Source organism: Salmo salar, chromosome ssa09 (assembly GCF_905237065.1).
Source record: "Salmo salar chromosome ssa09, Ssal_v3.1, whole genome shotgun sequence".
Lineage (NCBI taxonomy): Eukaryota > Metazoa > Chordata > Actinopteri > Salmoniformes > Salmonidae > Salmo > Salmo salar.
Window position 1 is genome coordinate 83,407,536 of NC_059450.1, and position 14,381 is coordinate 83,421,916.

At 42.6% G+C, this 14,381-nt stretch overlaps 1 protein-coding gene across 2 annotated transcripts in view; it reads left to right on the forward strand.

Annotated features, from left to right (window-relative positions):
• The first annotated feature begins 4,631 nt into the window (after positions 1–4,631).
• gpc4 (glypican 4) overlaps positions 4,632–14,381 on the forward strand; it is a 74,569-nt gene continuing 64,819 nt past the window's right edge. The window contains exon 1 of one of the 2 annotated variants that reach the window (XM_014212964.2): positions 4,632–5,368. In XM_014212964.2, coding sequence (XP_014068439.1) covers positions 5,212–5,368 — 157 coding nt within the window. In that variant the 5' untranslated portion in view covers positions 4,632–5,211. The remainder of the gene's footprint in view (positions 5,369–14,381) is intronic. The other variant, XM_014212965.2, reaches the window with a different exon arrangement.

Here is a 14,381-nt window from a genome sequence, read left to right on the forward strand (position 1 = left end):
TTAGGGAACAGGGGTATATTGTTGGAAACAGGGGTATATTGTTAGGGAACAGGGGTATATTGTTGGGAAACAGGGGTATATTGTTGGGGAACAGGGGTATATTGTTGGGAAACAGGGTTTTTTGTTGGGAAACAGGGATATATTGTTTGGGAACATGGATATATTGTTGGGGAACAGGGGTTTATTGTTGGGGAACAGGGATATATTGTTGGGGAACATGGATATATTGTTGGGGAACAGGGTTTATTGTTGGGAAACATGGGTATATTATTGGGGAACAGGGATATATTGTTGGGGAACATGGATATATTGTTGGGGAACAGGGGTTTATTGTTGGGAAACAGGGGAGAATTGTTGGGGAACAGGGGTTTATTGTTGGGAAACGCTGTATTGTTAGGGAACAGAGGTATATTGTTGGGAAACAGGGATATATTGTTGGGGAACATGGATATATTGTTGGGGAACAGGGGTATATTGTTAGGGAACAGGGGTATATTGTTAGGGAACAGGGGTGTATTGTTGGGGAACAGGGGTGTATTGTTAGGGAACAGGGGTATATTGTTAGGGAACAGGGGTATATTGTTAGGGAACAGGGGTATATTGTTAGGGAACAGGGGTATATTGTTAGGGAACATGGGTATATTGTTAGGGAACAGGGGTATATTGTTGGGGAACAGGGGTATATTGTTAGGGAACAGGGGTATATTGTTAGGGAACAGGGGTATATTGTTGGGGAACAGGGGTATATTGTTAGGGAACAGGGGTATATTGTTGGGGAACAGGGGTACTGTTGGGGAACAGGGGTATATTGTTGGGGAACGGGGGTATATTGTTGGGGAACAGGGGTATATTGTTGGGGAACAGGGGTATATTGTTGGGGAACATGGGTATATTGTTTGGGAACAGGGATGTATTGTTGGGGAACAGGGATGTATTAATGGGGAACCGAGATATATTGTTGGGGAACAGGGATGTATTGTTGGGAAACAGGGTGTATTGTTGGGGAACAGGGGTGTATTGTTAGGGAACAGGGATGTATTGTTGGGGAACCGAGATATATTGTTGGGGAACAGGGATAGATTGTTGGGAAACAGGGTGTATTGTTGGGGAACAGGGGTGTATTGTTAGGGAACAGGGATATTATTTTGGGGAACAGGGGTATATTGTTGGTGAAAAGGGATATGTATTGTTGGGGAACAGGGATATATTATGTTATGGTTTGGGGGAAGAAGTTTGGTTTGGGGGAAGAAGCTGTTTAGAGGCCTTTTGGACCTAGACTTGGTGCTCCGGTACCGCTTGCCGTGCGGTAGAACAGTCAATGACTAGGGTGGCTGGAATCTTTGACAATTTTTAGGGCCTTCCTCTGAAACCGCCTGGTATAGAGGTCCTGGATGGCAGGAAGCTTGGTCCCAGTGATGTACTGGGCCGTACGCACTATCCTCTGTAGTGCAATGCGGTCGGAGTCCGAGCAGTTGCCATACCAGGCAGTGATGCAACCCATCCGGATGCTCTCGATGGTGCAACTGTAAAATACACTGCTCAAAAAAATAAAGGGAACACTTAAACAACACAATGTAACTCCAAGTCAATCACACTTCTGTGAAATCAAACTGTCCACTTAGGAAGCAACACTGATTGACAATACATGTCACATGCTGTTGTGCAAATGGAATAGACAACAGGTGGAAATTATAGGCAATTAGCGAGACACCCCCAATAAAGCAGTGGTTGTGCAGGTGGGGACCACAGACCACTTCTCAGTTCCTATGCTTCCTGGCTGATGTTTTGGTCACTTTTGAATGCTGGCGGTGCTTTCACTCTAGTGGTAGCATGAGACGGAGTCTACAACCCACACAAGTGGCTCAAGTAGTGCAGCTCATCCAGGATGGCACATCAATGCGAGCTGTGGCAAGAAGGTTTGCTGTGTCTGTCAGCGTAGTGTCCAGAGCATGGAGGCGCTACCAGGAGACAGGCCAGTACATCAGGAGACATGGAGGAGGCCGTAGGAGGGCAACAACCCAGCAGCAGGACCGCTACCTCCGCCTTTGTGCAAGGAGGAGCAGGAGGAGCACTGCCAGAGCCCTGCAAAATGACCTCTAGCAGGCCACAAATGTGCATGTGTCTGCTCAAACGGTCAGAAACAGACTCCATGAGGGTGGTATGAGGGCCCGACATCCACAGGTGGGGGTTGTGCTTACAGCCCAACACCGTGCAGGACGTTTGGCATTTGCCAGAGAACACCAAGATTGGCAAATTCGCCACTGGCGCCCTATGCTCTTCACAGATGAAAGCAGGTTCACACTGAGCACATGTGACAGACGTGACAGAGTCTGGAGACGCCGTGGAGAACGTTCTGCTGCCTGCAACATCCTCCAGCATGACCGGTTTGGCGGTGGGTCAGTCATGGTGTGGGGTGGCATTTCTTTGGGGGGCCGCACAGCCCTCCATGTGCTCGCCAGAGGTAGCCTGACTGCCATTAGGTACCGAGATGAGATCCTCAGACCCCTTGTGAGACCATATGCTGGTGCGGTTGGCCCTGGGTTCCTCCTAATGCAAGACAATGCTAGACCTCATGTGGCTGGAGTGTGTCAGCAGTTCCTGCAAGAGGAAGGCATTGATGCTATGGACTGGCCCGCCCGTTCCCCAGACCTGAATCCAATTGAGCACATCTGGGACATCATGTCTCGCTCCATCCACCAACGCCACGTTGCACCACAGACTGTCCAGGAGTTGGCGGATGCTTTAGTCCAGGTCTGGGAGGAGATCCCTCAGGAGACCATCCGCCACCTCATCAGGAGCATGCCCAGGCGTTGTAGGGAGGTCATACAGGCACGTGGAGGCCCCACACACTACTGAGCCTCATTTTGACTTGTTTTAAGGACATTACATCAAAGTTGGATCAGCCTGTAGTGTGGTTTTCCACTTTAATTTTGAGTGTGACTCCAAATCCAGACCTCCATGGGTTGATAAATTGGATTTCCATTGATTATTTTTGTGTGATTTTGTTGTGATTTTGTTGCACATTCAACTATGTAAAGAAAAAAGTATTTAATAAGATTATTTCTTTCATTCAGATGTAGGATGTGTTGTTTAAGTGTTCCCTTTATTTTTTTGAGCAGTATATTTTGAGGATCTGAGGACCCATGCCAAATCTTTTCAGTCTCCTGAGGGGGAATAGGTTTTGTCGTGCGCTCTTCACAACTGTCTTGATGTGCTTGGACCATGTGAGTTTGTTGGTGATGTGGATGCCAAGGAACTTGAAGCTCTCAACTTGCTCCACTATTCTGGTTAACTATGAGATATCTGTTAGGGATTTTGCATGAGTAAGAGTAGTGGCAGATGCACATGATCATGAATAAAGAGAGGGAAGAACTTTTTAAAAACAACTACTTTTTCTTTGAACCAAGCCCCTCAATAAGCTTCTCAGCCATCAGCAGAGGGATCACACACACACGTGCACGCACACGCGCGCACACACACACACACACACACACACACACACACACACACACACACACACACGCGCATACACACACGCATACACACACACCTTTATTTGGCATGATCTAAGCGTGCTGGCTAATATCTCCTTTAATTATGAAGCGTCTGACAGACAGCAGTGCTGCTGTGGCTGTGATTGAACCTCAGGCGTGGAGAGGAGAGAAGAGAGAGTGGTGGTGTCATACTAGACTGTCTGTCATCCTGTTAATGAGATGTCCCTGCTTGCCCATGCATCTCCTCCACCTGCCACAGCCCCAGTACGCCACACTACACACCTATGGTTCCCAAATGGCACCCTATTCCTTTTGTAAAGTAGTACACTGAATAGGAAAGAGAGTGCCATATGGGATGCAGCCCTAGTACTCCACTACACACCCATTTCAAGACAGGCAGACATACTTAGAAAGCAACCTACTTTCTCCCTGGCAGTGTAGCTTTACCTGTGTCTGTTGCTGTCTGAGGCCTTTGAGGACAGGATTTGAGGACAGGGGATCTGAAGACAGGGGTTTTGTCATTTGTTTGAATGTTGCACACATGGCACCGTATGTATCTGCCATTCTACACTTCTGGGAAGTACTGATGCAGTCAGTGTGTTTACATTGTACAAGTGGTCCACAGTGGAATTCAGAGGGTAATTGGGTGAGATTAAATGTGGTCAAGGTTTGGTGGAAAGAAAAGTGCAGGTAAGAAAAGTGTAGGTTTTGCAGAAGCCAACACTTGTTGTTACTAATGCACAATAAAGTTTGACATTCAAGTAGATCTATATGTCTGCGTTTACACAGGCAGACCAAGTCTGACATTTTCCAACAAAATGGTGTTTTGACCAATCAAAACAGATATTTTGCCAATAACTCCTGGTTTTCCAAACCCAGATCAATGTGCGTTTTGGCTGCTGGAGATCGCAGTGGCAAGGGCTTACTTAACGTCCGGTCCATGCTCCACCCCGGGCGTTTTGTGTTCCCAAGTCTTTGTCCGGAACTCAGTTTGTCTACTTCTCGCGTCCTCTATCCGATATATTCGCCTCCTTCTCAAAACGCATTGGAGGAGAAGGTCAGAGGGGCGGGACCTCTGGCTTTCTTCTCCAATGGGGCGAGGAGAGAGGACGCGAGGAGTGTGCAATGATATTTTCTCTGGGACTTTGCTAGGCGTCTAACATCTGAGCTGTAGCACGCACATAATACAGTCTAGTGTCCTGTCTGTAAAGCAACCGCAGCGCGCTGAAGACTGCAAAAACTTTTGGGTATCTCTACTTTTCATCGTCATTGGCCTTTGTCCGAACTGAAGTCGAGGTGGACGCAACTTTAAACACGAACATTATAAAAATAAGTTTGGCTGCTTATTTAGAAAAGTTTGAAACCAATGTTTTGTTGCCTGCTTTGAGTTTCTATCGGAGAGTCTGGAACTCGAAATACATGCTGAAGACAAACTCATACTCTTTCGCGTTTAAAAAAACAACTTTCCCTTCATTATTTATTTAGTCTTAATTGTTTAAGGTGGCCCAATCACGGCTGTGAATGAAGAATCCAGTTAGTCTACCAACTTGTTAACTTTTAGAACTTTCGTTGCCAGCGAAGTTGAAAGAAATCAGGGTCTTCATGAGGAAATTCAACGTGCTAGTTGAAACTCTGACCTAGTAATAGCCTACAGCTGAGCGCCTTTCCCGTGTTTTTGCGTGCGGGTTATATTTTAAACTTTTATTTAACCGACTCAATGAAGACGATGTTAGTGTTCTCTACGGTTTACACATTTGCCGTGCTGTTTGTTTCGACGACGGCAGAGCCCAAGTCGACAAGCTGCAATGAAGTTAGGGCTGCGTACAGTTCCAAAGGCTTCAACTCCAATGATGTTCCCAACAAAGGAATACACGGTAAATGTGCCTTTTAGATCTTGTTAATTTGTTATTTCACCGTTTCTTTGTTTAATTTAGGCCAGAACCATACGTTTTCTAAATTTGTTCGTTTGTCATTTAGGTTAGGTGTGTATCCTACTGTCTTATGTCTTTATATGAATATCATTGTCACATTTAAAACTACAACGTTACAGTCAAGTAAACTTGTAACATTATCGTGTAACAATGTAACATTTGAAAATAATTTGATAGCCAAAGCCTATGTCAAACTTACCTATCTTTCTACGATCTTCTACCAAAGTTGAACGATTCACTTCATCAATAAGTGATCCTAGTATTCATGACAGATTTTGACTTGATTTTTAAATAATTCAACTCATCACTCTGACTCCTATAGGCTAAACTTCCATAGCTGTTGCCTTATTTACGTTTTTACTAGGCCTTTATTCTACAGCAAATACAAAAAAGCAAATACTTGCCTCGCTCATTTAGGAAAAACTTTTTGCTGATTTACAACAACAGGAACTAAAACAATACACAAACTCTGTAGTCCGGTACAAACAACAGACCTATCTATGGGTTATTCCCTGGCTTCTGAAGTAGTGTCTCTGTGGCTGGCCCTTATCAGCCAACCTGCCGTGATTTGGAGGAAAATGGGGTCATGTATTTGACATAAGTATATTTACAGCATGCCATAGGCAATCTATCGGTGTAATAGTATATTTGATGTTTTTTATTTGTTTGTAAGATAGAAAGTTAAAACTAGACGTTTGAGAAGGGGGGGACAAAAACCTGAGCCTAAATATTGTTTACATCGTCTAAAGTCGTCTTTATGCGAGTGACTACGAAGTGAACCCTCAATAGGCTACACTTTCAGTTAATAATCGGTATAGTTCCTGTTGGAAGCCATGTACATTTTCGGGGAGATTCCAAATGGCCGTACAGGGGAACAGCGGGGGGGGGGCGCGACTACGATGTTCCTCCCTGTGCCCCGCATACTTTAAATGCCACCCTCCTCTCGTCCTTCGCCGTTTCAGTTTTTGGTAAATTTCATGTTTTGCCACTGTGTTGGAACTTTAAGTACATATTAGATTAATCTAAAATGTTAAATGTAGTTTTGGTCTCTTCTCCTTTTATATAGAAGTAGCTAATAGATGTCACAGTATCTATATCTTAACTTTTAATAGACATGGTCATTAGCATAGAATTAGGAATTAGACAGGATCTCTATGGCATGTTGGTTCTTTGCGGCACCTAATAATAGGATTCCCTCTATTCATGTACCTTATAGAAATCCCTGTTTTGTAACTGGAACTAGCCAGCCTATAACCTATTTGTACAATGTCTGCCTTTTTCCTTCAACCCAGGCCTTAGATTAACTGAAGAGTTGTCCTTTTAGCACCTTGATTTGTTAAAGCTGCAATATGTAACTTAACCAAATTCACATAGAAATGTGAGTAATAGATATGTCATTCTGATTGAAAGCAAGTCTAACAAGCAGTAGATCTGTTCTGTGTACTATTTCTATGCTTTCTATTTCTAAAACTTTCGTTTTTGCATCTTTTACTTTGTTTGTACACAACTGAATTTTTTGTTGTTGCTTATAGTAAATATTTCAGTGGTTTAGATGGTAGAATGATTCTCTACTGTATACTTTTTTTTGTCTCACAAACTGAAATTACATTTACATTTTAGTCGTTTAGCAGACGCTCTTATCCAGAGCGTCTTACAGTAGTGAATGCATACATTTCATAATGATTTTTTCCCCCGTATTAGCAACCTGCATAATGCATGTTGAAGATGTCTGGTCAAAAACAGATCAGGTGACATGTTTAGAGAAAGTCGGTGTGACTGACATATCCCCTTTATACTGTTATATTCATAGTGTTGACATCTGTGCTACTACACTGAACACAAATATAAACTCAACATGTAAAATCTTGGTTTCATGAGCTGAAATAAAAGATCCCAGAAATATGCATAAAAATCTCTACTCACATTTTTTTCATTTCTGTTAGTGAGCCTTTCTCCTTTGCCAAAATAATCCATCCGCCTGACAGATGTGGCATATCAAGAAGCTGATTGAACAGCATGATCATTACACAAGTGCACCTTGTGCTTGGGACAATAAAAGGCCACTCTAAAATGTGCAGTTTTGTCACACAACACAATGCCACAGATGTCTCAAGTTTTGAGGAATCATGCAATTGGCATGTAGGAATGTCCACCAGCGCTGTTGCCAGAGAATTGCATTTTATCGATGGAAATTTGAATGCACAGGTATAAGAGACGAGATCCTGAGGCCAATTGTTGTGCCATTCATCCGCCCCCATCGCCTCATGTTTCAGCATGATAATGCACGGCCTCATGTGGCAAGGATCTCTACACAATTCCTAGAAGGTGAAAATGTCAATTTCTTCCATGGTCTGCATACTCACCAGACATGTCATCCATTGAGCATGTTTGGGATGCTCTGTATCGACGTGTATGACACAGCGTGTTCCAGTTCCTGCCAATATCCAGAAACTTCACATACATTTTACAGTTGAGTCATTTAGCAGACACTCTTATACAGAGCGACTTACAGTAGTGAGTGCATACATTTTAATATTTTTTTTGCAGACACTGAAGAGGAGTGGGACAACATTCCACAGGCCACAATCAACAGCGTGATCAACTCTATGCGAAGGAGATGTGTCGTGCTGCATGAGGCAAATGGGACTGGTTTCAGGAAACTAGGCGTATGTCGCGCGTCACTATTTCACAGGAGAGCCATTTGAACGTACATTTTTTATGTGTTTTTTTGACAGATCCCTTCTGTAACGTGAACTTTCATGTGCCTTAACCAACTTGTATGCTATCTGTATATACAAATACAATTGTTAAATCACGAGCCTAGTTGGTTTAGCCACTGAAAAAGGTCTGCAACCTTCCCACTAGCCATGCTTGGCTGAGATAATGAGTGGCCTGGACATGCCGAGAGATGAGTTAGGATTAGCCTACCATGTAGGATGCTTCTGTCTATAACATGAGCTGGTCAGTATGTGTAGGTAATCCTTTCTAGCATGGCTTTTTTGAAAGATCACATAGTAGAACTGCATAAGTGTTGCTCTGCAATTTCTGGAGGACAGAGTTTTGAAATCAGTGGAATTAGTATGATAGCTAAGGTGATGGAGAGAATTCTGACGTTTTGATTGCAAATATGCAGACGGAGTCAAAGAGAACAGTCTTTATATAAAACACCTGTCTCCGGATTACATCTTCAAACTAAGGGCAACCATGGCATCTGACAGAGGGAAGTGTCCATCCATGTACAGTTGAAGTCAGAAGTTTACATACACCTTAGCGCGATATTCAAATACCTTAGAAATGCTATTACTTCAATTTCTCAAACATAAGACTATTTTACACCATTTTAAAGACAAGACTCTCGTTAATCTAACCACACTGTCCGATTTCAAAAAGGCTTTACAACAAAAGCAAAACATTAGATTATGTCAGCAGAGTACCCAGCCAGAAATAATCAGACACCCATTTTTCAAGCTAGCATATAATGTCACATAAACCCAAACCACAGCTAAATGCAGCACTAACCTTTGATGATCTTCATCAGATGACAATCTTAGGACATTATGTTATACAATACATGCATTTTTTGTTCAATCAAGTTCATATTTATATCAAAAACCAGCTTTTTACATTAGCATGTGACTAGCATGTGACTAGCATTCCCACCGAACACTTCCGGTGAATTTACTAAATTACTCACGATAAACGTTCACAAAAAACATAATTATTTTAAGAATTATAGATACAGAACTCCTCTATGCACTCGATATGTCCGATTTTAAAATAGCTTTTCGGTGAAAGCACATTTTGCAATATTCTAAGTAGATAGCCCAGCCATCACAGGCTAGCTATTTTGACACCAACCAAGTGTGGCACTCACCAAACTCCGATTTACTATTAGAAAAGTTTGATTACCTTTGGTGTTCTTCGTCAGAATGCACTCCCAGGACTTCTACTTCAATAACAAATGTTGGTTTGGTCCCAAATAATCCATAGTTATATCCAAATAGCGGCGTTTTGTTCGTGTGTTCAAGACACTATCCGAAGTGTAAATAAGGGTCACGCGCCCGACGCGTTTCGTGACAAAAAAATTAGAAATATTCCATTACCGTACCTCGAAGCATGTCAACCGCTGTTTAAAATACATTTTTATGCCATTTTTCTCGTAAAAAAGCGATAATATTCCGACCGGGAAACCCTGTTTTCGTTCAAAGACGAAAAAATAAAAACATGGTGTCGGCTCGTGCACGCGCCCCAGTCTCATTGTTCTCAGATCGACCACTATCCAAATGCGCTACTGTTTTTCAGCCATGGCCTGCAAAGTCACCATTCAACGTTCTGGCGCCTTCTGAGAGCCTATGGGAGCGTTAGAAAATGTCACATTATGCCAGAGATCCCCTGTTTTGGTTAGAGATGATCAAGAAGGCCAAGAAGTAGTCAGAGAGAGCGCTTCCTGTTTGGAATCTTCTCAGGTTTTGGCCTGCCAAATGAGTTCTGTTATACTCAGACACCATTCAAACAGTTTTAGAAACTTTGGAGTGTTTTCTATCCAAATCAAACAATTATATGCATATTCTAGTTACTGGGCAGGAGTAGTAACCAGATTAAATCGGGTACGATTTTTATCCGGCTGTGCAAATACTGCCCCCTATCCCCAACAGGTTAACCTCTATGGGCTAGGCGGGACGTAATCGTCCCACCTACGTAACAGCCAGTGTAATCCAGTGGCGCGATTTTCAAATATCTTAAATCCTATTACTTCAATTTCTCAAACATATGACTATTTTACAGCTATTTAAAGACAAGACTCTCGTTAATCTAACCACACTGTCCGATTTCAAAAAGGCTTTACAACGAAAGCAAAACATTAGATTATGTCAGCAGAGTACCAAGCCAGAAATAATCAGACACCCGTTTTTCAAGCCAGCATATAATGTCACCAAAACCCAGAAGACAGCTAAATGCAGCACTCACCTTTGATGATCTTCATCAGATGACAACCCTAGGACATTATGTTATACAATACATGCATGTTTTGTTCAATCAAGTTCATATTTATATCAAAAACCAGCTTTTTACATTAGCATGTGACGTTCAGAACTAGCATAACTTCCGGGGAATTCGCTAACATTTTACTAAATTACTCACGATAAACGTTCACAAAAAGCATAACAATTATTTTAAGAATTATAGATACAGACCTCCTCTATGCACTCGATATGTCCGATTTTAAAATAGCTTTTTGGTGAAAGCACATTTTGCAATATTCTAAGTACATAGCCCAGGCATCACGGGCTCGCTATTTAGACACCCGGCAAGTTTAGCACTCACCATAATCATATTTACTATTATAAAAGTTTGATTACCTTTTGTTGTCTTCGTCAGAATGCACTCCCAGGACTGCTACTTAAATAACAAATGTTGGTTTGGTCCAAAATAATCCATCGTTATATCCGAATAGCGGCGTTTTGTTCGTGCGTTCCAGACACTGTCCGAAATGGTAAAGAAGGGTCGTTCGCATGGCGCAATTCGTGACAAAAAAATTCTAAATATTCCATTACCGTACTTCGAAGCATGTCAACCGCTGTTTAAAATCAATTTTTACGCCATTTTTCTCTTAGAAAAGCCATAATATTCCGACAGGGAATCTCTTTTTCGGCAAACAGAGGAAAAAATCACAAAGGCGGGGGCGGTCGGGTCACGTGCCTAAACCCAGTGTCCCTTGATCGGCCACTTGAGAAAGGCGATAATGTGTTTCAGCCTGGGGCTGGGATGACGACATTCTGTTTTTTCCCGGGCTCTGAGCGCCTATGGACGACGTGGGAAGTGTCACGTTAGAGCAGAGATCCTTAGTAAAAGATAGAGATGGAAAAGAAGTTCAAGAAATGGCCAGACAGGCCACTTCCTGTAAAGGAATCTCTCAGGTTTTGACCTGCCATTTGAGTTCTGTTATACTCACAGACACCATTCAAACAGTTTTAGAAACTTTTGAGTGTTTTCTATCCAAAGCCAATAATTATATGCATATTCTACTGGGCAGGAGTAGTAACCAGATTAAATCGGGTACGTTTTTTTATCCAGCCGTGTCAATACTGCCCCCTAGCCCTAACAGGTTAAGACTCCACTATGCAAGTAACCATTTCAATAGAATGTTCATGATGTCACTGCAACAACTGTCGATAGCCAGAGCAAATTTACCAGCTACGTCTATCTACTCAGATTTCTGGGGACTCTCGTCTGAGGGTGCCAGAGCACAGAATAACTGATGAATTTCCAAATGCTCAACGCTCATTGAATATGCCTGTGTTGGTTAACATTGGCAAAAAAGCTTAATTAAATTGTTGCCAGTAGCACAGTTGCATTCAACACTCTGGATAACATTTAAAAACAGCCTAACCAGCTCTTCTAGGCTGAGTGAAATGGTCAGTGAGCTGTTCTCTCGTTTTGTGTCTGGAAGTAGATAGCAAGCTAGCCAACCTCAGTCAGTTAGCTTGACTGCTGTTATGTCAGAATGCTCGGATCAACCCTACCTCTCGACTAGATCATCCAGTGTGTGCGCGCTCTGAACGCTCCGAGAGCGAAACATTCTGAATTTACGAATGCCTGGAGCACACTCTGCCACTCAAAATAAAATTTACTAACACGCCCGTAGTATAAACCAGCCTTTAGCGTTGACATCTTTTGGTTGTTTAGTACATAACCTCACATGCGAATCCTTAGAGATGGGTGGGGCTAAGGCTTTAGAGGGTGTGAACAATGCTGAATGGGTGTAGACAAAGAAGTGCTCTCCAGTAGGTGTACCAAAACATTCAACGGCTATCTTCTCAAACGTGAGGTTACAGGTTTATCAACTTTCGAAGCATAATTACTTTCCCATTGTTTCCCAACTGTATGACATACCATTTTCTAGCCCTGATTCTCCACTTTTATCAAATGTTTAAAAACACCATTTCATAAGATCGAGCCGGTCGGTCACAAATGGTGGTCTCACCAGATACTGAATGGTTTTTCTCATCCATGCCCTACTTTTTTTTTTCAGGTTCTGTGACTAACAGATGTATATCTGTATTCCCAGTCATGTGAAATCCATAGATTAGGGCCTAATTAAATCATTTCAATTGACTGATTTTCTTATGAACTGTAACTCAGTAAAATTGTTGCACGTTGCGTTTATTTTTGTTCTGTATAGTTTATTTGACCACTGCCATTCATCTGTACACAGAGGATGACCGAGAAGGTTCATAGTCCTTTGGCTGAGGTCTAGATTGTAATGAGGCAATCTAAGCAGTATGCCTCTTTCAGGGTGTACCATAGACTGCTTTCCAGGTTCTTTATCTTGGGGTACCCTCAATGACAGATAACCAAACACACCTGTATTCATTGTGATGGATCTCTGTTTTGTTGTGAAGTTTAAAATTAGGGAGATTATAAAATGTAAGTTTGTGTGTTGTGCACGTGTCTCACTTGTGCGTGCGCACACTCGCGCCTACCCAATATAGAAGCCTGGGCCAACTTCAATGAGCACCTCTTTATCATCGATAGACTGAGAATTGATCCAGGGAGAGTGACAAGGTCTACTGTTGCCAAATAGGGTTGGGGCTCTCAAAAATCAGAGGGGAACACAAATGCCCCTGCCTGGATACAGTGTTTTGTGTTGCTAGGGAGAAGTGAAATCTAATTGAGCGCCCCTCCATTCTGGGCTCTGAGTTCTGCCCCACTTCATCTGGCAGTGAGTCAAAACATCTATTGTCTTTAACCCACATTTTAAAGCTGTCTTTCTGAATTGGTCAAGGCATCACATTGGACATGACACTATACTTGAGGACTATACTATACTTGAGGACTTTTTGGGGACCAACAATTGATTCCCATTAAAAACCTATTTTCCCTTACTCACTAATTCTAAACCTAACTCCTAAGACTAAAATAGCCTTTTTACAATTAAGGACCGACCACAATTAGAGTTGGTTTACTATTCTTGTGAGGACTTCTGGTATTACAGTAAAACTTGTACACACACAACAGAAAATACAGTGCATTAGGAAAGTATTCAGACCCATTGACTTGCTCCATATCTTGTTACGTTACAGCCTTATTCTAAAATGGATTGAATAGTTTTTTCCCCCCTCGTCAATCTACACACACTACCCCATAATGACAAAGCAAAAACAGGTTTGTAGAATTTTACTTAATTTACTTAAGTATTCAGACCCTTTACTCAGAACTTTGAAGCACCTTTGGCAGCGATTACAGCCTCGAGGTGTCATGGATATGACGCTACAAGCTTGGCACACCTCTATTTGGGGAGTTTCTCCCATTTTATTCTCTGCAGATCATCTCAAGCTCTGTCAGGTTGGATGGGGAGCGTCGCTGCACAGCTTTTTTCAGGTCTCTCCAGAGATGTTCAATCGGGTTCTAGTCCGGGCTCTGGCAGGGCCATTCAAGGACATTCGGAGACTTGTCCCGAAGCCACTCATGCGTTGTCTTGGCTGTGTGCATAGGGTCGTTGTCCTGTTGGAAGGTGAACCTTTGCCCCAGTCTGATAACCTGCTCCAGAGCACTCTGGACTTCATCAAGGATCTATCTGTGCTTTGCTCCGTTCAGCTTTGCCTTGATCCTGACGCGTCTCCCAGTCCCTGCCACTGAAAAACATCCCCACAGGGTTTTGGTACCCTTCCACAGATATGATCCTCGGAGTTCTACGGACAATTCCTTTGACATCATGGCTCCGGCTCTGACATGCACTGTCAACTGTGGGACCATGTCCGTAGGTAATGGGTCTGAATACTTTCCGTATGCACTGTATGCATGACATTGTCTCATTGTCACCAGTTCCACTCTCCCTTCCCTCCCAGCGATTAATCAGCAAGGGTATTATTATTTAAGTACACTCCAATTCCAAGGGTATTATTATTTAAGTATACTCCATCCTCCTACACTACATTCCAGGCAATTTGAGAAG